General features: G+C 45.5%; 2 protein-coding genes and 1 long non-coding RNA gene across 4 annotated transcripts in view; 1 reads left to right on the forward strand and 2 right to left on the reverse strand.

The window, feature by feature from the left end:
* Nucleotides 1-3716, reverse strand: part of CMTM7 (CKLF like MARVEL transmembrane domain containing 7) — a 60322-nt gene extending 56606 nt beyond the window's left edge. Inside the window, exon 1 of the mRNA XM_020993241.2 lies at nucleotides 3423-3716. Within this exon, the coding sequence (XP_020848900.1) occupies nucleotides 3423-3617 (195 nt within the window). The 5' untranslated portion in view covers nucleotides 3618-3716. The remainder of the gene's footprint in view (nucleotides 1-3422) is intronic.
* A 320-nt stretch (nucleotides 3717-4036) lies between these two features.
* Nucleotides 4037-7000, forward strand: LOC110213034 (uncharacterized). Its single transcript, XR_002325851.2, has 2 exons — nucleotides 4037-4462; nucleotides 4908-7000. It is a non-coding gene; the product is annotated as an uncharacterized LOC110213034 (long non-coding RNA).
* A 6404-nt stretch (nucleotides 7001-13404) lies between these two features.
* Nucleotides 13405-27141, reverse strand: part of CMTM8 (CKLF like MARVEL transmembrane domain containing 8) — a 62187-nt gene continuing 48450 nt past the window's right edge. Inside the window, exons 2-4 of one of the 2 annotated variants that reach the window (XM_020993384.2) lie at nucleotides 23630-23803; nucleotides 16100-16216; nucleotides 13405-13826 (exon numbers count right to left, since the gene is read on the reverse strand). In XM_020993384.2, the coding sequence (XP_020849043.1) occupies nucleotides 13743-13826; nucleotides 16100-16216; nucleotides 23630-23803 (375 nt within the window). In that variant the 3' untranslated portion in view covers nucleotides 13405-13742. The remainder of the gene's footprint in view (nucleotides 13827-16099; nucleotides 16217-23629; nucleotides 23804-27141) is intronic. The other variant, XM_078151242.1, reaches the window with a different exon arrangement.

Genomic DNA, 27141 nt, shown 5'->3' on the forward strand with positions numbered 1-27141 from the left:
TCTTCTTGCCAGAGTTCTGAGCAGTCAATCAATCAGCATTTAAGTACTTACTGGCTTAGTCTGTGCCCTGTACTATTTGAGTCGGAGGAGCTACAAATCCAAAGAATGAATCCATCATTAGTCCCTAGCAACAAAGTTGACCTAGTTATTACAGTGTCTTGGCTAACCGTCCCTAAATCGTGAAAACTTGACTGTCAAAATCCTCCATATTCCCCTGAGTCAGGGAACTTCATTCATAGCTTCTACCCAGACCTGCAGCTTTTTGGGGCGGAATCCTGTGGGTCTACTCTGGGTGTTATGAAGAAGGAAACCCAGAGGAGAAGGTCCCCAGTGAAAGCTACTCCATCAGTCTTAGGAAGTTCTATTCTATGTCTTCTGAGCAAAGAGGCCTTTCTTTGCCACCTGCAAACGGTCACAGAGAGCAATTAAGCATGAGATAGTCTGGACTGGGGTGTGGGGAAGAGGATGGATCATTTCCTACCAGCTCAATCAATCTCCACACTGTTCTGTCCTTCAGAGCTCATTTGAGGAGTGGTGCTTGGTTGATTCACTAAGGCCAATGTTTTCAGGTGTTTCTCCACACTCCACTAATTCATCCCAAAGCCTATACTCTATAGTAGGGGTGGGGAACCTTCTGCCTTGAGGCCTCATGTGGCCCTCTAGGTTCTCAAGTGAGACCCTTTGAGTGAATCCAAACTTCACAGGACAAATCCGTTTAAAAGGATTTGTTCTGTAAAACATGGACTCAGTCCAAGGGCTTCACTTGACCTAGAGGGTCCTGTGTTCAATATTAGTTTTTAAACAAAGCTATGCTGCTTTGTATATAAGTTTCTTCCTATTTGGGTCATCTAATTTCAAGAGTAAGTAATATTTTTTATATTTTCTTTTTAACTTTTGACAATGTACTTGTAGACATGATTTCTAGTTAGCTTTCTTTTTAAAAAAAATTTTAAAAGAATTTTATTGCTATCTTTTGTTTTTGTCCTCACTTCCAGAACCTATTCTCCCCCCTTCCCCCAGGGAGCCATCGTCTCGTAACAAGAAACAAAAAAAAGAAAGAAGGAAAAAAACTCAGCTCATCCATAACTGATCAGCTACAAGCGACAGTATCTGCAACAGGGACATGTGATTTCTCTTTCCATAATCCCTTTAAGATATTCTGACCCAAATGTCCCTTTAGCATCTTTAGCACATAGAGGGCCTCAGAGTGACTGTGGGATAAACAGACAGCTGCCTAGCTCTACTCCAATGCCTGAGTCTTAGTCACAAATTGACTGAAGCTATTCAGTCTCTGCCTCTCACCACCTCCAGTCCCTTCACCTCCCATCCTACTCGGTTCATTTGTTCCCATCATTCCAATAGCCAAAAAAAAAAAAAAGGTCAAGGTGCACTTTCAAAAGGCAAGACCGAACCATTATCTCAAAAGAGAAGTGTCCCTGGAAATTTTTACTTAAACCTCAAAAGTGAGCTCAAGTAGATGGACCTGAAGGAGAGGAGGGGGGAAAAAAAGAGATAGCAGAGGAACCAGACAGAAAGGGAGGTTTTGAAAGGCCCGGTAAAAGAGTGTCATGGGACAAATCATTCAGTCAACAACTAACCAGCATTTATTAAGCACCTACTACATGCCAAGCACTGTGCTGGTACTGGGGATATAAAGACAAAAAAATGAAACAGTCCTTCCTCTCACAGAGCTTGCACTGAATCAGGAAGACAGCATGTGTGAGAGATGGCCTCCATAGGGCAATTCACACTTGCTAAACAAGTATATTTAAAGAGAAGAGGATGCTTGTTGGATGAATTTTGAATAAATAACAATACTACTAACACATGTGTTGCATTTTAATGCCAGAAACTCTTCTGGCTTCTCCCTACCATGCCTGGGAGCTTCAGGCAGGCCCACACACTCACACTCACTCACTCACACTCACACTCACTCTCTCTCTCTCTCTCTCTCCCCTAAGAAATAGTGGGAAAAGTAGTGGACTTGGGGGTTGGGCCTGGGTTCAGTGGACACTAGTTGTATGATCAAGGCAAGTCATTTAACTAATGGCTCCAAGCCTCAGTTTCCTCAGCAAAATGGGCATAATTCTTTCAGATCAAAATCTATGAAATTTGTACTATTTAACCTTGAAAAGTTATGCTGAGCAGGTAAGAGCTAAAAATAGAAAGTACTACACCTCTCAGGAGGTCAGTTAGGTGATGCAGGGGATAGAGAACTGGGCCTCGAGTCAGGTTCAAATCCAGCCTTAGAACTTACCAGTGGGGTGACCCTGGGCAAGTCACTTCACCCTGTTTGCCTCAGTTTCCTCATCTGTAAGAGAAGCTGGAGAAGGAAATGGCAAACCACTTCAGTATCTTAGCCAAGGAAACCCCAAATGGGGTCATGGAGACGGAAATGACTGAAGAACACCCTTCAGGAGCTTTGTTTCTCTGAACCTAACTCAGCTTTCCCAATTCAGGCCACTTTGGTTTTAACAGCAGACTGACTTATTAACATTGATGCTGAAACTTGAAACACCTCACACTTTCCCAATCACCTGCTCCTCACCAGGATGTCGCACTGCCGTAAACACCTTCACACGATGCTGTCCTGCCCTTATGCTCCCCGAACACCCAGCACACTCCTTGGCTCCCAGGGCCAAAGAGGCACCCATTCAACTGTCACCTGACCTAGGCATTTGCTCAAGGTGCACCAGGAGTAGAGGCCTCCAGAGTAAGAATGCCCCAAAGCAGCTCCCTGAGGAAACCAGTGTCTAAGGCTTGTGGCGCCCCGAGGCAGCAGATTTTTACCAAGACCAAATGACTGCGAGACTTTTGCGAAGCTTCGAACAGGGCACAGTATGAGAACGTAGTACACTCTGTTTGGAAGGAATGGAGTAAATATCCGAGAGGAGGGAGAGGCCCTCTCAAGTCCCTCCAGGTGAAATAATGCTTTCCCCCAGAGAAGGTGGAGACGCCATAACTCACATCAGGAGGAAACGGGGGTGGGGGGAGGACCTAGAGTTTGGGTTGTCCACCCCCAAGCTGGCTGGTGAGCCGAGCAGGCTGAGGGGAGAGGTGGGAGGCGTGGGCGGCCGCACCAAGGCCTTTCACCAGGTGAAGACAAAAGAGTGGAGGCTGGGAATGAGAAAGGGGTTTGGATGGAGAAAGAGAGGGAAATCCAAGGGTGAAGAGGAACCCTAGGAGAAAGTCGCAGGCGAGCGGGCGAAGAGGACTCCGTACGCAAAGGAGCCCCATCTCTCCGTCGCTGGGTCGGTGTGCCCAAGCAGCCGGGATGCGGATGCCCGAGGTGATCCGGGAGTGGGTCCCCGGTACTCTGGGAGGCAGGAGAAGCTCCAGTGGTCTCTGCCCCTTCTCGCCTCAGGGTGCTTCCCACTCCCCTTGTGCCCTCCCCCCTCCCCTTCTGCCCGCCCCTTTCTTACCATCTGCGCCACCTTGAGCAACGCGGGGTAGGTGGTGGGGTAACCGCGGGCCAGCAGCCCCTCGGAGGGGCCTGGGACTGGGGCCGGGCCCGGTGGGGGCGCGCCCACTCCGAAGATACCACTGCTGCTGCATGTGGTGCGAATGACCCCGGGGCCGTGAGACATGGCGCCGGGTCTCTGGGTCCGTGGGTCCATCTGCCAGGCGCGGCTGCAACCCCGGCCCCCGCCTGCTTGCCGGCCAGCCTGCCTGCCAGTTTAGGACTCCGGGACCTGACTAGACGCCCGAAGGAGGGGCAGGGGCCTGGGCGGCCCGCCCCAGGGAAGGGCGGGGTCGGGGCGGTCCCTCGGACAGGTTACTGGGGGGCCTGGGACTGTGTGGGGTTAGCCTGCCCCTGGCAGGGCCGGCTTTGTTCTTGGCTCTGACTCTGACTTTGACCCTGGCCCGACCCTGGCTGGGCTTGAGGTTGGGGGGTGAGGCGGGTCAGGACCCTCAGTTCCTCAGACGGCCGCCCCTTCTGCTTCGGAGCCTAGCAGGGGGCGGGGTTAGGGGAGGAAGAGCCGGGGCTGGCCAGGGCGGAAAAGGATCCAGATGTGGACTTGGAGGGGGTAGGGGGCGGGAAGAGCAGCTGAGAGAGGGGTGGCTGCCGCCTGTCCTATCCCAAAATGAGCCCCAAAGTCCGAGCCTCTGGAATCCTTGGGAGAGTTGGATGGGACAGCAGAGGCCCCAAAGTGCCAGCCTGCCGGTACCGCTTCACGCGCAACGGAGACTGTGGCTTTTGGGATTCCCCCCACCCCGAGCTAGCCTGGGACGTAGCCTCAGGGAACAGGAAACTTGCGCCTGTTCTGGCCAATTGCTCTTAGGGGAGATGGAATGCGCCAATGGGGTGCAGGCCCCAGGCGGTCTCCAAATTTTCCTGGAGGGCGAGAGTTTCCTGCCCTACCGAACAAATTCGGGCCCCGCCTCCCCACGACTTCTTACATTCGGGGCCTTACGCCGGATATTTGTACCAATGGGGCCCCAGATGAAGCCACTTTAAAATGTAAGTAGTTGGGGAGTGGAGACGAGGAGAGGAGGCTTCTATATGGGGCTCCCAAAAGGTCCCTCCCTGCCAATCGTCCTGAGTGATTTCATGTGATGAGTCTTAGGGACAGTAGAAATCACATATGACCTGCAGGTACCCGTATACTCCACATTGTTTGTAGCAGCAGTTTTGGGGGGATAGCAGAGAACTGAGAGCTAAGCTGGTGCCCATCAGTGGCGGGGAGGGGAGTGAGAGGGAGAGCGGAGAGGAGGGTGGGAAAGGTTGAACAAGATGCAGTGGAACGTGGAGATTATGATTTGGAGCTGGAAGATCTAAGAGGGCATTGATTTCCGCCCCCATCGTTTTCCAGAGTAGGAAACAGGATCCGGGAAGTTCCATGTTGTGAGAGGTCACACACAAGTGCCTGGGTTGGGATTGTGAAGCCGTGTCTTTTTCACTCCAGATCGAGTGCTTGGTCCTCTCTGCCGCGCTGCCACTCCAGATTAAGAACCCCCGGTAGAAACAAGAAGATAAAGCAAACGGAGAAGACAGCCAACTCTGATGAAAGTCGGTGACCGGTCTTGATCGCATCCCTGTTCTCAGTGAAGAGATGGTGACTGGGGTTTCAGAATGTTGTGTTCTCCATCAGACTGGGTAGTTGTTTTTGCTCTTTTTTTGTACTATAAGGGATTATTCTGGAATGCAAGGCTTGAACATGATTCTGTGCTTGTTTTAAGCATCAATGAATCATTTTTTAAAATATGGCCAGCAGTTTTTTCAGGAGGCATGGGGTAGGGGGGAGGCCTTCACACTGTGTAAGGAACCTCTAGTATGGATATTTCTTCCAGAACCCATACTATAGAAGCTTAGAGAATTTAAGGGGTCAGTAAGAGGTCAAATGACTTGACCAGGACCAAGCAGCTAGTACAGACATGGGGGACATGCAGCCTCAAGGTCCACATGTGGCCCTCTAGGTCCTCAAGTGCAGACAGAATGAATGTCATTCCCCACCCCTGAGCGAAATGTCAGAGGCATGATTCAAGATTAAATCTTCCTGAAGCCCAGCCCACCTTTATCCACCAAACCCAGTGGTTCTCCAACACTTCCACAGTCATAGAACCTTTTAGTTTAAACAAAACTTTGACAGAACTTTTGTTCTTTGACAGAACTCTAAAATTGTTTAATGCCTATTAATGAATAACAAGGATGATGTAAAAAAAATTGGAGGTGTTTCAGGGTTTTCCAAAGCACTGATTGCAAACCACCAAATTAAACTGTGTTGCCCCTCCTGTAATTTGTAGTCTCAGAAAGTTGTCTGGGTACTGAATTGTTAAATGACTTGTCCAGGGTCACAGGAGTAGTAGGTGTTAGAGACAAGTCTTGACTTGAAGGCTTGCCTTCTATGCCACACTGCCTCTCTCAAACCAGCAGGAATTGTGGCAACACATGAGACGTGGAGAACCATTGTGCTTTTCACGAGCATCCCTCATAATTGTTTTACTAGGAGTGGTCAAGACTTTTGGGCATTAGAAATGAGGTGGGATTGGCTACAGCACATAGTGTGTCCATGCCGAAATCTTTTTGGCTGCCCGTTGGTTGAGAGAGTCCCAGACGGGGATGCTGAATTACTGGGCATTATTGTGATCTTTTTGACATCAGTATTCCACTGGGGATGTTGGGTGACTGTGAGTCATAGGGACTGCACAGTCATCTCCAAAGCATAACAACTGGAGACAGGACTTTGTCTTGAAGACTTTCCTAATCCACAGCACCTTTCATAATATGGTAGTCTCTTCCACATCTGACAACCTGTCAGTGAAGGAGTTCATAGAAGAGATGTCCTTGGGCAAGTGTTGACTGTTCTGAGGTGCTGCAGATGAGCCAGGGGGTGGGCTATGGAGCATGCTTTCTGTTTCACCCAAATTCTCCCCACCCCCATGGCTAGCCAATATCACTCTCGGTACAGAATCAGTACTCAATACTTTCTGGCTCCCTCATTTTGGTATTTTTATTCAGCTGGCATTTGTGGTCTAACTCTTTACTGAAGTCCCCCTCCCATGCATCATCATAGTGTGGTGACCATCATGGTCCTCTGAGGGGATTGCTAACGGAAAGCAAGCCCCTGCAGGCTCTACACAGCTGAGGAGGCTTCAGACTCAGGCCCTGGGACGGGTAGCATATCTCTTATCTGGAGGACTAACCTAGCTTCATACAGGCTTGTCACTAAAAAGGCTGGCCTGTAGGTGATGAATTTCTTTTCAGCTTGCGCAAAGTAGGGAACAGATGAAATATACAAGCTAGCACTCTATCCTGTGCAGTCCCCTGTATTTCTGTGAATATGGCCGTAGTCAACATGGTAATAGGTAGTGGTGGTTGCATTTGAACCCGTGTTTTCTGGTTTGAAATCAGAGGCAGGATCAAAATCTATATCAGTGTTCATGCTCTTGCTTCAGTTCCTCTAGATTTACTTGCACCATTGCCTAGAGGGGACCTCTCCTTAGAGGTGTGATTGAAAACTCAAATGAATGCTAAAATAAATAAAATCCCTCTAGCATATCTACTCTTTCCTCTTATGTTTTATTGTCAAGTGTTCATTGACCGAATCATTCTTTTGTAGGGTGCAAACCAGAAATACTCAATGTTGAGTAATTAATTGCCTAAAGGACTTTATTGATTTCCAGTGAAAGGGTAAGCATGTCAAATTAAAACTACCCAACTCCACCAACAAAAATAGAAAAAAGTTTTAGAAGGACCATGAGGTGAATACAGATGGTGAGTACAGATGGCAAAGAGTTAAAGCACACGGTGTATTATTAATAGGATCTGAGAATTAATTCTTTTATTTTTTTAAGAAGGAGGGGATGGGAGTAATTATTTAGTCCACTATCTTCAATTCACAGATAAGGAAACTGAGACCCAGGGAGAAGAAGTCACTTGCCCAGGTTCACAGAGCTATTTAGGAGCACATCCACTGATTTGGAATTCTCTAAGAAAAAATTTTTGCAAAAGTCTTTCAACTTCCCACTGCCCGAGTAATCCCTAAGTCAGGCAACTTCACATCTTAAATTGATCCTGGTGTTGGGATGGTTTGGGGTTTTGTTCTGAAGGGTTTGTTGGTACTGTTACAAAGACAAAGTCTCCTTCCTTCCAAACTCAAACCAGAAGTAATTCAGAGCCCACTTTGAATAATGGAAAAAGTTATTGGAGAATCATAAGACAAATGCTTTAATCACCTAAACACCACACTGTTGAAAAGTATTCGTGAACCATGCCTCTCAACACTCAAAAGAGGAAATTCTAATTTCCTTTCAGTTAAAAATAAACACCTATTTCCCCGTGTGGCTTTCTGTAGTGCACAAAGCCAGAGCCCACAGAGACTCAAGATATTCCAAGGCACAAAGTCAACCATCATTTTTCAGCAAGGCAAAACCAAGCCTGTGGTCTTCTGGACTATGGATCGGTCATAAAGAGTTGCCATTCCCAGAGAGACCTAGAAGCCTTGGGCTGTGGGCAGGACAGGCCTGAGGGTTGGTGCAGGACACTTGTCCCCCTAGGGTCATTACTCTGTATTACTGGTCAACGTTTCAGCAGCTGTCCCTTCAGACAAATGCACGTGGAAGACATCTGCCCAAACACACCTGGACACATGTACACCCCAAACCAGGAAAGTGAAACCCAGCTTCTGTCTAGGACTGCTCAGTGTGCAGCACCCCAAAAGCCCACATTTTGGTGCCCATGGAGCTTGCTGGCCCCAGCAAGTAAAAGGAGAGCTTCCTGGATCAGGGAGGAGGGAAAGAAAGAGCTTCAGCAATTATGGGGATCATAGAACCTTAGAACCAGAAAGATCCTTAGAGGAGAGTCCATAGAAGGGGCAGTAATTTGGGGATCAGAGATCTCCAGGATTTGCAACCAGATTTGTGTCTCTGTTTCTTTCCCCGCTCTAGGACTCAGTTTCTTTGTTTATAAAATATGGGGACCGGACCAGATCTCCCCTGAGATCCCCTCCCACTCTACAGCTGTTATTCTTTGATCCAACAGGCCAACCCCTCAAGCATTTTAACAGGCCAGGAAACTGAGAAGGGAAGCAGTTCTTCCAACACCCAGAGCTAGTTGGTGGCTGCCAAGCTGAATGCAGCTCTCCTGACTCCCAGGCCACCGTACCACACCCCTTCCAAAACAGCTGTGTCCTCAGACGCCCTTCAGTCAGTCATGCTGAACCCAGGCATTCAAAGGAGTGGGGGACCAGCATTCAGCACCCTTGTTTCTCAGTGTCATTGCCTGCCATTTCTTCTTTGACTTGGCCCATAAGAAACTAACACTTCCTCATGGAGACCTGCAGGAGAAGCCCGGAGTGCATGAAGTAAATGGGTACAATTTGTCTCACAGAGCGAATAAATGGAACATGGGCAGGGTCTTGTAGAAACACACGAATTAGCAGAAAGGATCAGCTTTGCTCAGAACCTGGTTTAAATTTTGTTGTTCCATCACAGAGAATGATTTTCCTGTATTCTCAAAGAAATGGAAAAAATAAACACCTCAAGGGGAAAGGGGCACACCCCAAGACACATTTGCCCTGAGGACAAACCTGACTACATGAAAGCACTTCCCCCAAGTCAGTATCACCGGGGTGGAGGTGGGGTCTGTTGCCTCCCTTTTCTTGACTTTATTAATAAGAGTATCATGGAATCCTAGGCGTTTAAGGCCCTCTGTGATCTGGCTCCCACCTGCCTTCCCAGGCTACTTGTGTTCCTCTGTACTATTCAGGTCACACTGACTTGCGAGGTATCTGCCATATAGGACATCCCGTCTCCAGTGAGTCTCTGCCCCAATGTCCAAATGTGCTTCCTCTCCTTGTTTCCACCTAAGAAAATCTCCCCCTTCTACACACAGCTTAGCTGCCATCTGCTCCATGAAGCCTTTGCTGATGTAGCCAGTTGTTAACGCTTTCTTCTTTTGAAAATGATATTCTTTTAATGTACTTTGTATTTACTTGTGTGTCCCCACTGCCCCCCCCAGTAGAATGTAAACTCAAGAGTAAAGAGTGCTTCGTAGAGGCAGCTGGGTAGTGCAGTGGATAGAAGAGATGGACAAGGGATCAGGAAGACCCGAGTTCTAATGCAGCCTCAGACACTTACTAGCAGTGTGACCCTGGGCAAATCACTTAACCTCTGTTTGCCTTGGTTTCCACAACTGTAAAATGGGGATAATGAAATACCTACCTTGTAGGGTGGTTATAAGGATCAAATGAGATTATATTTGTAAAAAGCACTTAGCACACTGCCTGGCACATAATAGGAACTATATAAATGCTTATTCCCCTCACTCCTACTTTTTTGGTCGTTACTGCCTCGCACATAGTAGGTGCTTAATAAGTGTTGAATTTGACATGAGCTCGTTTTGGACTCCTTCCTTGGTGGACTTGGGAAGCTTCTGGACCCCTTCTTAGAGAGTTTGTAAAAAAAAAAATGCTAAGTTTCAGTTGGAGGTTGGTGAAAATAAAGGCCTAATTTTTCCCCCATCCAAGTTCACAGACTCCTACCTAACCATGGACCCCAGGTTAAAACCCCCAATCTCAGCTAATTCTCTCATTTTTTCAAGGTTAGGGAACTAAGGCCCAGAGAGGCAGTGGCTTGACAAGGTCAATGACTAGCCTTATACAAGTTCCTGGAAATAGACCGCCTCTGCTCCCCGACTCCCTGGCGTCGGACATCGAGCGTGATGCCTCTTCACAGAAGGCTGAACAGCCCGGGTCCTGGAGACAAAGTTCTGACCCCTTTTGGCTACTCATTCACTCTGGTTTGGTGGTTGTTAACACTTGAAAAGCCAGCCTCAGTTTGTGTGTGGGAATGTGTGTGGGTGTGGAGGGAGGGGCTGGCTTTTTCACCCAAAGCAAGAAGGTTCTGAAAGGAGAAGCCTTCCCAAACAAGGGGGCCACAGGCATGCCCAGCGCATTTCATTAGGAGAAATGCCCGAGGAATTTTATTTTATTTTTGCACTCAATTGTTTATTGACTACTCAATCATGCAGGATATTATTTTTATTTGTTTTTGTCTACCTCTCTACTGATACAAAATTCTTTTTAAAAGAAAAAGATTACCTTTATTTCATCTTCACAGTGGATAGAGGTTAGAACGCTGGACGTGATTTAGGAAGCCCTGAGTTCAGATCCTCTCAGATTCCTATTAGCCCCTTCAGGGCCTGTATCCTCATCTGTAAAATGGGGATAATAATAGCACTTACCTCCTGGGGTTGTTGTGAGGATCAGTGAGATAACGTTTGTAAGGTGCTTTGCAAAGGTTGGAGCGTTGGGTTAATGTGAGTTATATCATTAGGGAGTACAAGGATTATGATGTTCTTTCTATGGATGAAGAACCCGGGTTTAGAAGACTAACCCAAGGTCACACGGTAAGGGGCCTGGCCAGGACTTGAACGCAAGTCTGAACTCCGAGGCCAAATCCACAGGGGATGTGGTAGAAGGACTTCTTGGTCGGGAATGGCTTGGATCACCTCAGTAGGCCCTTCTGACTCAGTCTCTATGATGAACCAGCTCCAATCACCCACTATTTAACATAGATCGAGTTTTCCTTACTGTGGGTTTCCCTTGCTCTAAGGTGCCATTTTTTGGAAAAATCCCCACCATATCCCCAGTGGTACATAGTAGGTGCTTTAAAAGTGCTGGATGATGGATTGATTGAATTCCCATTTCAGATGGAAAGCTCTAAGGGCAGAGACTCTTTTCCTTTCAATCTCCAGAATCATCCAGTCGTGGGTTGGTTTGTTTGTTTTTTCGGCTGAGCAATGGGGTTAAGTGAGTTGCCTGGGGTCACACAGCTAGTAAGTGTTATGTGTCTGAGGTCAGATTTGAACTCAGGTCCTCCAGACTCCAGGGCTGGTGCTGTATCCACTGCGCCACCTAGCTGCCCCCCAGTTGGGTTTTAAAGTGGGCTTTAAAAAAATGTGTTGTCAAGACTAATTAGATCTTGCAAACCCGACTATGAGAATCTAGGTTTCCTTTGGATGACGAAAATCTTTCACTCCCCAACCTGCTCACTTTATTTATAGATTGGGAGATAAGAAGTCCATCAAAGCCTGATGGCTCTTTATCATTTATGTAGGACAACAGTAGTGGAATGTAACTCAGCCAGCCCTGCTGAGCCAGTGGGGAGCAGGGTCCTTACACAGGAGGGAAAGTAAGCTGGGGAAACGGGTTCTAGGATTGTTGTTCAGCCTTCCTTCTCAAAGAGGACCAGCCACATCACAAGAGTGATGTCTTGACTTGTGGGGAAACATATCACTGCGTGAACCTTTTTTTCTATCCTTTCCTGGATCTGTTGACTAATCTTCTGATGCAATTTGGTAAAGCAAAGGAAGCTAGGTGGCTTGATAGAGTGTTAGACCTGAGTTCAAATCCCGCTTCGGTGTCTTGCTAGATGTATGATTCTGGGAGTTACTTATCCTTTCAGCCTCAGTTTCCTCAACTGTAAAATCAAGATAATATGAGCACCCACCTCACAGGGTGGTTGTAAGCTTTAGATAACATGTAAAGTGCTTTGTAAACTTTAAAGTGCTATATAAACTAGCCATTATTAAGTCCAGGTGGAGGCAGGAAGACCCAGACAGAAAGAGATAGAGACCGATGGGACCATTGATACAGGCCTAAACACCGAAGGAATTTTTACCAAATTCATCCTTACCTAATTTATTCAGGTTTGGTGTATTCAAAGGTCCCTGGGTCTGCTTGTCCTAAATTAGCAGATTTTGTAAAGGCCTCTCACTCCCGTTGCAATTCTGGGTATAAAATAGCATGAACCCTGACTGCTGGGGGCCACTAGGAATCAGCCTCCAGACTGGGAGTGGATTTCCTGGGCCTTTCACTGGTGTTGCTGATTGGAGGTGGAGACCCTGGTGGCAACCAAGCAGATAAGCTTGTATCTTCTGTGTGTGTGTGTTTTCTGGGGTGCCATAAACCTGATTATGAGCTCAAAGGGTTTTGGTTTTTGAAAGCCCAGGTTGAGCTAACAGCCCTCCCCTCTGTGTGTTTGCTCTGAAACATTCAGTGACCGCTACCACCAAAGGCAAAGAATGAGGATGGAGTTTTTCTTGGGGGGGGGGAGTCAATTCTATGTCTATAGCAGAGTCATAATTAGTCAATTTTGTGATGAGAGCAAGGGAATGGGAGAGAGAGCTCATCTGGCTTCTGTTGGGGAGAAGGACTCCTATCCTGGGCCACATTCAGGTCGCTATAGCACTGAAGGCCTGACTCCTGATAAGGAGGGAGGGCAGGTGGGGTTAGGGAAGGCATTGATGCCAAGGAGAGGATGTATGCCTTGGGGCAGAGCCTGACAATATGGGGTTCCTCTGTGGCATGGCTGGGGAGGAGGGAGAAGAGAATAAATATCCCACCCTAGGGCCAAGCCTGGGTCCTCCAACTGTAGTTATGGCCCTGGTTCAGGGATGGTCCAAAAGCCTAAAGGTTCAAAAAGACATTTCTGGGGACCCTCTATTCTACTGCCTCTTGGCTTGGTTACAACATTTTAAATTGAGTTCCGCTCAATGAATTCACTTTGAAAGACTTTCAGAACATGACTTCAGAACATGTAGGGCAGTGATATCAAACTTAAATCGTATATAAAGATCTCTGTGGAGCACATAGTGACTTAGAAAACCACATATTAACATCATCTATGTTCTATTGTATTTTTATGTATTTTATGAAGTATGTCTCAATTAACATTTTAATCTGGTTTGGCCAGCACTCTCATACCTCCGCTGTAGGGCACAGTACCCCAAAATGTGCAGGTGATGAGTTAATCCCCTGGCCTTGTTCTCATGATCCAGGTAGGTTTCTCCTAAATAATCTGCATATGCTCAGTGCCCCATGGAGCCATGCACTTGGTTGTGGTGAAGGGCCTCAGTTTTCTCTAGTGCCCCCCAAAAAGTAAGACACTGAAGTTCATGGGTGATTTTCAAACATTTAATCCAAAAAAAAAAAGTCCAGCCTCTTAAAGGTTAGATTTACAAACTGGATGAGTTCTTAACATTAGCAACTCTGTTACTTATTGTCTAGGAAAAATAGGCTTTACAAGTTTGTTAAGGATGTATTGAAAGGGTTTTGTCCTAAGGATTTACAGTGTTTTGTAAACAAGTATCCATTTTACTTGCAACTGACCGTAGAGACCACAATGGAACTAAGTGTACAAAAACAGGCCCAAAACACAGTTCTCTGGAAATATACATCCTACCCATGGCAGCTTTTACAGCCGTGTTCTTTCCATTGATATCACTGTTGAAATGGCAGTCATTGTACAGTCCGGGATCTCCATGATAGAAAGCTGAAATACGTGTTCCCAGCATAGCAGATTGTGACCACAAAGGCAAAGAACTGTGGAAAAGGAAACGGGTTAGAGCAGAGGGTTACAGAACGTCCTAATTAATGAATTTAAGGATCTGTCCTCCCTTGACTCGTGCATTAGCACAATGATCTAGCCCGAAATGACTTTACTGATTCAAGTCTCTTATTTCACTGTTTGTTTTTAGCTGCTCCAATTTTGCTTTTGGAAGAAGTTGAGATCATGTGTAGTTATGCATCAAATGGTCATAGAAGGTGGGGGCCCTCTCTAGTCATCCTGAGCCATATCTGGCCACTGGACCCAGATGGCTGCGGAGGAGAGAGTGAGGCTGGTGACTTTGCACAGCCCTCCCTCACTGTAATCCAAGTCACTCACAAGTCACAACCTCACCTTCCTGATGCCATGATCCTTTTCAAGAAGGAAGGAGAGACAACAACGTGGAAGGTATACAGTAGGTGTAGAATATAAATAGTATTTATATTTTTAAGGGATCATAGAACTGAAAAGGATTTCAGAGATCATCTAGTCTAACCCTCTTATTTTACAAATGAGGAAACTGAGGCCCAGAGAAGTTAAGTAATTTCTCAGTTACATAGGTAATAAGTGACTGAGTGAGCATTTGAACTTGAGTCCTCCAACTCCAAATCCTGTGTTTTCCCCAACGTCTGACATTGCATCTTGATGTTTTCATTTATTTAATCTTTATAATTCCAGGATGTGCCTTGGGCATTTTGGGGATGATAGACGGGAGGAGCAGGATCTGTGAGTTCTTCTGTATAGGGAACTACTGGGGAGGAAATTCGCTTTATTACTGCAGCTTAATATCTTCTCTGCAGCTTATAGCCTTAGGGCTGCCTGGGGGTGCTGAGAGGTTCCTGCAGCCAGAAGGTCAGAGGTCTTCCTGACTCTGAGGCCAGCTCTCTGTCCAAGCTACCTCACTATCCCTTTTCTTGTACACAGTAGCCATTTACTAAATGCTCATTGAACTGAACATAGACACAGTAATAATGAATAATGCTAAAATTCATATGATGCTTTACAATTCTTCAAATTAGTTTTTTTAATTAACAAGCACTTATCTTTTCAATTAAAAAGAAATCTCCCTGCCCTTGAAAGAAAAAAGAAAAAGAAAATCCTCATAACATATATGCATAGTCAAGCAAAACAAATTTTCAAACTGGCCACATCCAAAATTGTATGTGTCATTCTGTAGTGCTTTACAATTTACATATAGTTCCAACATGTTATCTCAGTTTCCTCATCTGTAAAATGGGGAAAATAATAGCACCTGCATCATAGAGTTGTCATGAGGTTTATAAAGGCTTTGCAAAAGCAAGATTAAGTACCATGGTTTTTTTTAGCTCCATCTTCCAGGTGAGGAAACAGGATTAAATAACTCATAGGCACTTAATAAATGTTAATTGATTGATTGTCCAAGGTCACACAGTAAGGGACTGAACCAGGATTTGAATCCAGATCTTCTGTCTCCAAAGCCCACAGTGTTCTTTCCACTGTACTACAGCTGCCTATGAAACCATATGTCATAAAACCGAGGTCTGCAAAATGTGGCCCCTGTGGGGATCACAAATTTCCTAGAGAGCTCTTCCTTCACATGAGACAGAAAATTCAATGAGAAGAAAGTCCCCATTTCTAGCCTTGCACTCAGGCTTCTCATGTAACTCAGAAAGTCCTCTCCAAAGACAGTCTGCGTTCTGCTCCATGCCTAATCTGTTGGCTGATTCTGGAAATGCAGATTCCTAGCCTTTCCCTCTTTCACAGAAGTCTGCTGGCAGTGACCACAGCCATGGCTTAAACATAGAGAAGGGTCTCCCTCGTCATCTCTGCTCCCTGGCTTCTTTCAAGTCCCAGCTAAAATCCCATCTCTGACAGCAAGCCTTCCCCAAGCTCTCTAAATTCTAGTACCTTCTCTTATTCTTATTTCCACTTTATCCTGTATATAATGTGTTTGCATGTTGTCTCCTCCGTTAGATTGTAAGCTCTTTGAGGACAGGGCCTGTTATTTGCCTCTTTTTGCATCCCAAGGGTTTAGCTCAGTGTCTGACACATTGTTCATTCCTTTAGTTGGGCCTGACTCTTTGGGACCCCATGGGCGATATCACACCAGGCCCTTTTATCCTCCACTATCTCCTGAAGTCTGTCCGAGCACATAGTAGGTGCTTAATAAATGTTTTTTGACTGACTTCTGTCTTTACAAGCAGGACTTCAAGGAGTGGGGTGAGGCAGGGACAGAGGCTCTGTGAATACCCATAGTGCCGAGAGTCGGAGATGGAGAAAGCTAACTTACGGATGAGGCGGCCCAGCTGTTATAGTTGTGGTTGTTCCTCTCTTTGGTGACCGAGGACGCATCTACGATGGCGGCAATAAGGTATAAAACAAAGGCACTTCCATTAAAGCAGAGGCCCTGTGCCGAGACAAAGGAGAGAAGCAGCTCAGTGTTTGTGTGCACCTGAGCGTGTGGCCTTCAGGTGAACATGAGGAACATTTAATAAGTGCCAATAGAATGTAAGCTCCCAGAGGGTAGGACCTGGCCCGACAACTTTCTTTCATAAATGAAGAGTGGAGGCCCCTAGGATGGAAGTGAGCAGCCCCCACAGGCAAGAGCAAAGCTAGAATAGGAACCTGGGTCTTCTGGCTCTAGATTCAATATTCTTTTTTATTTTTACTTTTGCACTTAATAGTATTTTTTTTGCTTTTTTTTTGGCTAGGCAATTGGAGTTAAGTGACTTGCCCAGAGTCACACAGCTAATGAGTGTCATGTGTCTGAGGCTGGATTTGAACTCAGGTCCTCCTGACTTCAAGGGCCAGCGCTCTATCCACTGCACCATCTAGCTGCCCCTTTACTAGTATTTTTTTTTCAATTATATGTAAAGACAGTTTTCAATATTCATTTTTGTAAAATTTTGAGCACCAAATTTTTCTCCCTTCCCTTTTACCTCCCCAAGACAGCAAGCAATCTGATATAGGTTATACATGTACAATCATGTTAAGTGTATTTCCACATTAGTCATGTTGTGAAAGAAGAATCAGAACAAAAGGGAAAAACCACGAGAAAGAAAAAAGCATGCTTCACTCTGCATTCAGACTCCATAGTTTTTTCTCTGGATGTGGGTAGCATTTTCTATCATGAATCTTTTGGAATTGTCTTAGATCATTGTATTGCTGAGAAGAGCTAAGTCTATCATAGTTGATCATCTATCATACAGTGTTGCTGTTACTATGTACAATGTCCTACTGGTTCTGCTCACTTCACTCAGCATTGGTTCATGTAAGTCTTTCCAGATTTTTCTGAATAGATTCAATGTTCTTTCCCCTGCACCACACTGTCTACCTTTCTCTTGATCTTTAGTATTTTCATCTGTCAGGTCTTTCTTGAGAGGCAGCAGTAAGAACTATCGAGTCAGAACCTAAATTCGGGTCTTCTAACTCCAAGACTAGTGTGCTTTCCACCTCAGCTCCAACATCTCCTTCTGTAGGCTTCCCTCAGTAATTTGTAGTGGAGACTTCCATTTCATTAAGCGCACCCAATTGTAAAAGAGTCCCTCAAAAAAACCCAAAACAAAACAACAGATGGGAAGACTTGTATGGGCTAATTGAGCAGGAGAGGAGAAACAGGAGAACAGCAGACACAGAACTAGGATTCTGTCAAACTCACATGAATGGCAGTGCCCAATCTTGGTCCCAGAGAGAAGAGGAACCATCTATTTCCTCTCAGTAGAGAAGTGAGAAATTATGGGTAGAAAATACTGCATAGACTGTCAGACAGTTGTTTGCTCACATTTTTGTTTTGAGGGATGATTCAATTTTTTTTGGAGGGGATGGGGAAGGAGGGGAGTGGTATGATGGGAAATGAGTCTTTTGGGAAAAGGCAAACCAGACGGCTCAGGAAGAAGCCTGTTAACCACCTCCTGACAGTAAAGTCACAGACTAATATGCCAAATGAGACACACTTTTTGGACTTAGCCAACGTGGGAATTTGTTTTGCTTGACTCGGCTTGTTACAAGGATCCTTCCTTCCTTTCCTTCCTTCCTTCCTTGCTCCCTCTCTCCCTTCCTTCCTATGGGAAGGAGAAAAAAATAAATGCTTGATAAATGAAAAAAAATTTGATTTACAAATGGCATAAAAAGTATTGATTAGAAAAAAAATAAGCAGAATCCTTTAACATAATAGGAGTGTGGGAGAAATGTTAATAAGGGTCATGAAATAATGGGGGAAAGTCAAAGCAATCACCAGCTTCCTGAGGGCCTCACTGCTAATGTATCACACCAGACAAATGACTCCTGTTAAGTTACCATCTGTTTCTGAAATCGCGTTTTCTGCACTCAGGAGCTTCAATCAACTTTAGAGCTGAGAGGAAACTGGCTAAGGACAATCTGCTTTGGAACAAGTGCTACCACCGTTGGCCCCATAATTTTCTGGGCTGGGGGTTTGGAGAGCTTAGAAAAGACCTGCCCACTTCACAGATAAGCAATGGATTGTGAACAGAAAAGAGAAAAGGCAGGGGCACAGGGGGCAGAGAACCAGGTATCTTGGATATGTAGCTAGTTTCCAGTTCTATGTAGGAAAAAGCCGAGTCCCCAGAAGGGGAGGAATGAATATGGAATGGTGCAGACACTAGCAGACAGAATCCACATGTGGACTGGTTTTGCTCAACTATTTCCCCCTCTATTTCTTTAGGTATAGTTGTTTCAGGGGAAGGCTCACTCAGGAAGACAGAGGGATCTATATGGAAATGAAGGCAACATAAAAATTAAAAGCAACAGTAAAAAAGAAGAGGAGAAGAAATGATGATTCCCCAGTCAGCAGCCTATAGACTCTTCATGTTTGTTAAAAAGATTGTCCTTTAGACTACAGACTCTCCTTTGCTGGGAGGGAGGTCTTCCTGCTTTAGGGAAGACAGCAGTCCAGAGCCAGAGAATTCATCCTGGTTTTTCAATTTGATTCAATGCAAGTACTTACTGCACACCAGGCACTGTCCTAGATGCTGAGGACACAAGGAGAAAAATGATTATATTCTCAAGGGTCAAGGGGGAGGGAGGGAGAGGTATAGAACGTACCTAAATAAGTGCAAATTATTATAAACTAATTTCAAGGGTGGCTGGACCTTGAAGGAAACGAAGGATTGATTCTAAGAAGGAAAAGTTAGGGTGGGGAGGGTGTTCCTGCCCCTAGGAAGGCAAAGGCATTGAGACCGAGTTGGAATGTCATGTCTGGGAAGCAAAGCCAAGTTTTGAGTGGATTGATTTAATAGAGCAGAATTGAGGCATTATAACAGAGGACGATCTCTCCCTGCTGTTGGTCTGCATACCTGGCACATGCTCCAGAATCAGTACTATGTTGTCGGAAGGCCAAGTTGGTAGCCCTGGCCCATTCAGGCTGGCAGCTGGGATGGCAGACTCGGCAGGGTTTTATTCCAGGCAGCACCTGGATTCACAAGAGGCCAGGGCTGCTGACAATAAATGAGGCTGGGGAAACGATCACAAGGCCATTGGATTTGCCAAGCTAAGGCAGCTCGTCAAGATGGTGGGTCTGCCAACAGAGCATGGAAAGCTTCCTGATCGGGATGGTGCGCGGAGAAGAGCCTTGTTCAGTGGCCAGGAGGGCTGTCATCTTTGTCTACACAAGAGTGGCTGGAGAGAGGCTGTGCAGAAGTATCTCATTTATCACAGAGCTACTGAGAGTGCAAATGAGAGCATGCAATGAGCTTGTGCCACAGATGAAGTGTGGTATAGGCGAGAAACAGCCAAGTTTCCTTTGCAAAGGGCAGTACAAAGAATATCAGTTTCAGGGGGTTTTATGCAGCATTCACAAGATCTAGTCTGAGATCTACCACTGACTGTAACCTTGGGCAGAGCACTGAACTTTTCAAGACCTCACTTTCCTCATCTTTAAAATGGGACTACTAACTTGTGTCATGGGGTTAGTGTACCACTGATAGACAAGACTGCCTCATGGACAGGTGGGAAAATGGAAAGAGCTTTGGACTTGGGAGCCAGAGGACCTGGGTTCCAATCCCAGCTCCAGCATTCACTACCTGTGTAATTATGGAAAAGTGACACCCTTGGAGACTCAGCGTTCTCATCTGCAAAATGGAGATAGCTCTGCTTTTACCACCTGCCTTGTGAAAGCAGAGATCTATAAAGCTCAGAGTGCTATAGAAGTGTATTATTATTATACTCAAGGTACTCTAAAGGAGCTGTGAACTCACTCATGTGAGCATTCCCTCCAACAGGGCAGAGTGCAACCTAGCCATGCCTATCCACCTGTAAGACACTTGTCCATAGCCTCCCATCCAAGGCTGGGGGCATTTTTTTATTTCTCCTGACCCTGTGAGGATCACAGATCTGGAGATGGAAAGAATCTTAGAAGTCCTCCTAGTCCAACCCCCTAATTTTAACAGATGAGGAAACTGAGGCCCAGAGAAATAGTGTCTTGTCCATGGTCACCCAGGTAGTAAGCAGCAGAGCTGGGGTTTGTATCCAAGTTCTCTAACCCCAAGTCCAGCCCATTTTCCACCACACTGCTCTAGATGCCAGAGGCACACGTGGGCTATCCATCAGTCATCTCTTGCTCTTGCTACAAGACGAACCCATCTCTTTTTTTATTCATACATTTCACGGATGACCTCCTTGCTTCAGGTCTCCTTTGACATTTCTTGATTGTAGCGGCCTTTATGGCATGCACGCTGGGTGATCTTCAACTTCTGGAAGTCCTCGAGCATTCTAAAACTCACTGCTGTCCATCAATACTGGTATGGAAAAGATGGGACTTTGTTTTCCCCAAAAGATGGGGGGTCAATGAAGGCAATCTAGTCAGTGCCCCTTCTCATGCAGTTTAATTCTGAGTCTTGTTAACAGTTGATTTACAGTGTCAATCTAAGAGATTTGTCAGTCTATCCATCCAGCTTTCTATTATCTCTCTATCCATCTATCTATATAACTTTCTGTCCATCTTTCTATTCACCTGTCTATCCATCCAGCTTTCTGTCCATCATCTATTTACTTATCTATCCAGCTTTTTCTTTCTTTTTATCCACCTGTTTATCCATCCATCTATCCATCCAATTTTCTATCTATCCATCCATCTAACTTTCTACCTAGCTTCCTATACATCTATTTATCCACTTATCTGTCTATCCAGCAATCATCTATCCATCTATCTTTCTATCCATCCATCCAGCCTTCTTTCTCACTCTTTCTTTTTCTTTCTTTCTCTCTCTTTTTTCTTCCCTCCCTCCCTCCCTCCCTCCTTCCTTCCTTCCTTCCTTCCTTCCTTCCTTCCTTCCTTCCTTCCTTCCTTCCTTCCTTCCTTCCTTCCTATCCATCCATCCAATGATGGACCAGCTCTATGGCTTGCCCAGTGAGCTATATATCAAACTTGGAACAACAGGCTTTCTTCATCCTCTTGGGTTTTTCTCAAATTGCTTTTTCTACAGTTGAAAAAATGACAATACAATACAAGCCTGAGCCCCTTTAAAAGTCCAGCCATGACTTTGTAACAAAAATCAAGGTACCAAGCCGCTTTGTTTAAAACACCACCACCACCAGTCCTGGAATGGTGTACAGCTGCCATCGCTCCAGAGGCTCAAAGGTGAAGTTGGAATTGTTGCTGTGTGCCAAAAACCTGCTGCATGTGACCTTGAGCCTCTGTCTCCCGTGCTGGTATACTAAGGGAATAACAGAGGCATTTCAAATTAGCTCCAATGCCAAGCATGTGTTTCTTAACCTCCCCTTCAGACAGCGTTTCGTGAGTTGGGACTCCCATGCCATGTCTCGTTGAAGACAAAGGGACGGCCAGTGTTTGCAGAAGGCCATTTATGGGGCGCGCTCTCAGTCCAGTTCTTAGGGGATCAAATAGCCAACTCCAGGAGGTGCCTGGTGCTACCTCTGGGCTCGCCAATAAGTCCCTCATGATGACAGGGTCAAGTCTTAGGATCAGCATTGTACCAGCAGTGCAGCTGGCCCCGTTTCTGAATGCTCTTTTCATCATGAAGACTCGGGCATAAGAATACCGACTCCTCCTTTCCCTTTCCTCCCCAATGATGGCTGTGTCACAGGACCCCAGCCACCTGAAGCATGAAGACACACACACCCCCTCTTGGCCTCCTCTTTGCCACTTAGCACACACTAGGGATGACAGCTTCCCCAATAGCATTAGGTTTGGGGAAGCCGCACCAGTAGTGCCCTGCCCAAGCCACCTGGATCTGCCTGCAATGAACTCCTGACCCCAGACACAGACAAAAGTTGTCTGGCCCAGTTCTATTACCAGCAACCAGGTAATAGAGCTCTCTCTCTCTCTCTCTCTCTCTCTCTCTCTCTCTCTCTCTCTCTCTCTCTCTCTCTCTCTCTCTCTCTCTCTCTCTCTCTCTCCCTCCCTCCCTCCCTCCCTCCCACTCTCCCTCTCTAGGAAGCTCCTAGGGACTCAGGCTGCCATGAAGGCAAGAGGATTACAGGCCCCAACCGGGCTTGGTCCACTTCTTCTCTGGCCTCAGCACTGACAATGTCAGCCATTTACTGAGTCTTCTAATAAGAGTGCTATGTTGTCAAACACGGTCCAAGTGATAACTGGTTTCATTGAACTACTTTGTCATGAGGGAGGTGGAGGCCATTGAGAAGTTACCGCAGCATTTTAAAAAGCAACTATCTATCTATGCCAGCATTATGGGCTGCCTGGGTTGGGGCCAAGACTTTGCTGTGGAGAGAAGACTCTTAAATGGTATTTACAGTTTGAATGAGGGCAGAGTCTTTGCTGGAACTCTTGCCATACCAAGAAAATCCATCTAGAAGAGGGATTTCTAATCGTTTTATGTTACAGACTTCTTGGCAATCTGGTGAAACTTATGAATCCCCTTTCAGAATAATGTTTTTAAATGCACAGAATAAAATAAATAGGATTGCAAAAGACCCAATTATGATGAAATAAAGATATGATTGTTTTCCATCTAAATTCATAGACCCTCTGAAATCTATCCCCTTGGTGGCCCACAGATCCCTGATTTGTGGGGGGGGGGGCAAGTGGCATGGAAGATGATGAAGGAAATTCAGTGTTCCAGGGGTAGGGCTTTTCAGTAACGGTTATCCAGAAACAAGCAGTTAAGAGTTGCTGCTGGGTCACTGGACTCAGGCAGTCAGACACTGGGGAACTGGCTTCACCCTCACGGTTGGCTGGCAGGATTTATGTACTTGGTGTCTCATGACCTACAGGTTGTTCTCATGCACAGGTGCCACTCCCACCCCTTGATCCCCCCCAGACGTGATAGTGGTGAGGGCTAGACGTTTAGAAACCAACACGCGTCTCCATACAGCCCTGATGGTGGAACTGAGTGATCTCCTTATCCCTTCAAATAGGGGGACTTCTGCAAAGGCAGAGACTCTAACAGCAGCAGCAGCTGGCAGTGGGGAAGCATTTAGAGCATCTCCGAATGGGAGCTTCGTGTGTGTGTGTGTGTGTGTGTGTGCACGCGTGCGCGCGCGCACACGTGCACCATCCCCCTCCTCTCTTGCTAGCCTAGTGTCACAGAATCGTGGAGGCAGACTCAGGATGGGGATTTGGCTCCTCAGTCAGTAAGTCAACCAGCATTTACTGAGCATCTCCCATGTGCCCGGCACTGTGCTAAGTGCTGAGGATACAAAGAATGGCAAAAGATAGTTCCTGACCTCAAGGAACTTACAGTCTAATGAGGGACACAATGCGCCACAACTCTGCACAAACAAGATGAAGACAGGATAAATTGGAGATAGTTTCAGGGTGAAGGCACTAACATTAAGGGGGATACTCCTGAGAAAATAAAGCAAGAAAAGGAACGTGCTTTCTTACCACTGTGGTCCATGGCACCTGGGGAATCCTGGTGTAGGTCATTGTCATGTAGATGATTAAGAAGAAGACTGTGAGGACCCAGTAAAATACTGCAACGAACATCACCCAACCAAAAGCAGGGACCCGGAAATACTCTGTCCCAGCGATCAGCGTCCACACGAGTAGACCAAAAACCTGCAGGGTTGGCCGATTGGAAAGGGGGATGGGCAAGAAGAAAAGGAAGAGAAGCAGGGAGGGAGGGAGATGGAGGGAAGGGAATGCAAAAAGGAGGGAAAGAGATGGAGAGCAGGAAGCAGATGGAGGGAGGAGGGAAGGAGGTTGGCAAGAGAGAGGAGAGAAAAGGAAAGACAAGGAGAAGGAGGGAAAGAGAAAATAATTACTCTTTGGTTTTTTTGTTTGTTTAGGCAATTGGGGTTACTCGACTTGCCCAGGGTCACACAGCTAGTAAGTGTCAAGTGTTTGGTCTGAGGCTGCATTTGAATTCAGGTCCTCCTGACTTCAGGGCTGGTGCTCTACCCACTGCGCCACCTAGCTGCCCCAGAAAATAATTACTCTTAAGAGTTCCAAATTAGAAACGAAAAAGCTCTTAAAGTATAAATGAGCATAATAATATCATTGACAACAATGTTGATGATGACGACGATGATGATTATGAAATGCTTCCCTAATGTCAATGACATTAATTTGGGGTTGGTGTTAAACTGAGAGTAAATACTGACAGAAGAGAATGAACACTGATAATGATGATAAACCAGTACTTCTTAATCAGGGGCGACTACGGAAACTTCCTCCCTGTTCTTGGCACACCTGTCTGTCACACACACCATGTTGTGTGGGACACACAGGAAGAACAAAGAAATGGGGCATTTCCTTTGGAAAAGCATGAAAAGCGGATGGCAGTTTCTGGGAGTCTAGTCCAATGTTTTTGGACTAACTACCATAGCAAACATGATCCCACCAAGCCAACATCAGTGGAATGGAGCTATTGTAAATGCTCCTGCTGTGACTCGATAACTACGTATTCTTTCTCGTTCAACATTATCCATGAGCCAAATGCTGTCCAGAGAAAGTCACGCGCAGCTTTCCTGTACCCAGGGCATCCAGAAACGAACAAAAATCAAGAGCAGAGAGAGATCAAAATGACCAAATGACCTTTCCCTAACAATGGAACAAGTCGAGCGCCTGAACCACCAGACTGTAGACGAAGGAAAAGCTAAGACATTACTAGTTCTCAGTCTACTTTGGACTTAATATCTGACTTGGTGAGTGATGAGGATGTCAGTTCTACTGCTTTAATTTTCTTTGCTGTGGCAAAAAACCAAAGTGAAAACCAAACCTTGCCTCACTCCTTTCTTCTCGTGATGGTGATTAATGCCAGGAGAGCTGTGGAAAACAACTATTCTCTTTGATTCTGGATTAGGAATATACCCTAAGAAATTTACCTAAAAGAAAAAAAAAGAGCTGTCTCCTCTCTACCCAAGATACTAATAGAACACTGTTTGAGACTGGAAAAACTAGGAACAACCAAAATATTCAAAAATTGGGGAATGGCTGAAGAGAAGGAACAGCAGCATACACTTGAGGGGAAGGGAAAAGGAATAAGCAGTTATCTCAAACCTCCTGTGCACCAGGGGCTGTACTAAGTGCTTTACAAATACTATCTCACATGGTCCTCACAACAACCTTGAGAAGTAGGTACTATTATTATCTCCATTTTACTGTTGAAGAAACCGAGGCAGACAGAGATTAAGTGATCTGCCCAGGATCACACAGCTTGTAAATGTATGAAGTTGGATTTGAACTCAGGTCTCCCTTATTCCAGACCCAGTGCTCTATTCAGTGTGCCCCCTAATTGCCTAACTACAGTAACAAGTGTGAGGAACACTTAAAAGTCAGGAAAGATTGATATGAAATCACATGACATAAAGCAGAACCAGAAATCATACATATTCAGACTGCAAAAGAGCAATTTTAATTCTTTGTCCAGACCTAGAATTACATTAGCCAAGGGAACTCTCAGTGTGGAAATTCCCTTTACCAATGCAGATGAGCAAATCAACTGTAATTTATGGTCTTAAAGAGTTGCCTGGTGACCTCTAAAAGGTTAAGTGATTTGCTCACAGTAATGCATACAATGCTTATCAAAGGCGAGTCTTGAACACAGGTATTTATACTTCTAAGACCACCCTCTATGCCACCTTGACCCTCACAAAATACACAATATATACGCAAAATGCAGGAATGAATGGACAAAAAAAATAGTACGAGGCTAGTAGACTGAGGGATTAACTGATAAGATATCAGTTTACTGAAGGTCTTAAGTTTTGTTGTTGTGAAATTCAGTCTGACTATTCAATGACCCCATTTGGGGTTTTCTTGGCAAAAATACTGGAGCAGTTTGTCATTTCCTTCTCCAGCTCATTTTACAGATAAGGAAACTGAGGCAAACAGGGTTAAGTGACTTGCCCAGGATCACATAACTAGTAAGTATCTGAGACTGGATTTGAACTCAGGAAGATGAGTCTTCCTGACTTCAGGCCCAGCACTTGGTTCCTTGAGTTAATGATATTTAATAATGGAAGCAGCGTTCTTGCTCCATAGTCTATGTCTCTGTATTACAGGAGAGCCCTTAATTGGTTTGGCCAGACACCAGTTTAGGGGGTAAATGCTGCCCTTTCCTATAGTGTTGGCAGACAAGGGAAGCCCACCTTCTGGGCTAATCCACTAACCTGCCGCCCATTACGGTTCTCTATGCAAGTCATTCACTGAGAGAGCAGCTGACCTCTTCAAGTCTCGTCAAGAATCCCATCAAGTCCCAATCTCTCTGATCAAACTGAATGTCAAATGCACTTTTATAGATTGCCTGTCAGTTATGATGAATATGAGCAGAAAAAAAATCCCATTAGTGTAAATCTTGGAGTTTTCAGGAATTACATCGGGCTTGTGCATCTCAACACCAGATAAATTGCATTGCCGCTGCTGGAAACCAAGAAAATACATCTTCATGAAGCATCCTTTCTTTGGCGTTCTCACATACAGTGTAAACTAAACAAGCAGATAAAACACTTTAAGTGTCACTGCACAGAAGGAAAAGATGGTTAACTGTCCTCAAGGAGAATCTAATCCATCGGCCATCTAGTCTATTCCTCTGCCTCTGAGTCTCCTTTCCCGAAGCCTTTCCTAATGAAAATACCTAAGGATGAATGTTCAAAGGAATCAGATAAAAAATGTCCTTAATGAAATCTTCTGGGATTTAATACACTCTAAGGAGATCTTGAGAGTGTCAGCCCCACAATGGAAAACCCATTTCTCCTTCCTTTAACCTGGTAACAGCTGACATTTTACATAACACCTTAAGATTTGCAAAGGACTTTAAACACTTGATGTTATTATCCTCATTATACAAATGAAAAAAGTCTGGGAGAAATTGCATGACTTGTCCAAGGTCACACACTCAGTCTGAAGCAGGATTTGAACCCAGGTTTCCTTGTCTTTGAGTCTAGTACTTATCC

This window comes from Phascolarctos cinereus, unplaced genomic scaffold (assembly GCF_003287225.1).
Source record: "Phascolarctos cinereus isolate Bilbo 61053 unplaced genomic scaffold, phaCin_HiC Scaffold_1;HRSCAF=81, whole genome shotgun sequence".
Taxonomy (NCBI): domain Eukaryota; kingdom Metazoa; phylum Chordata; class Mammalia; order Diprotodontia; family Phascolarctidae; genus Phascolarctos; species Phascolarctos cinereus.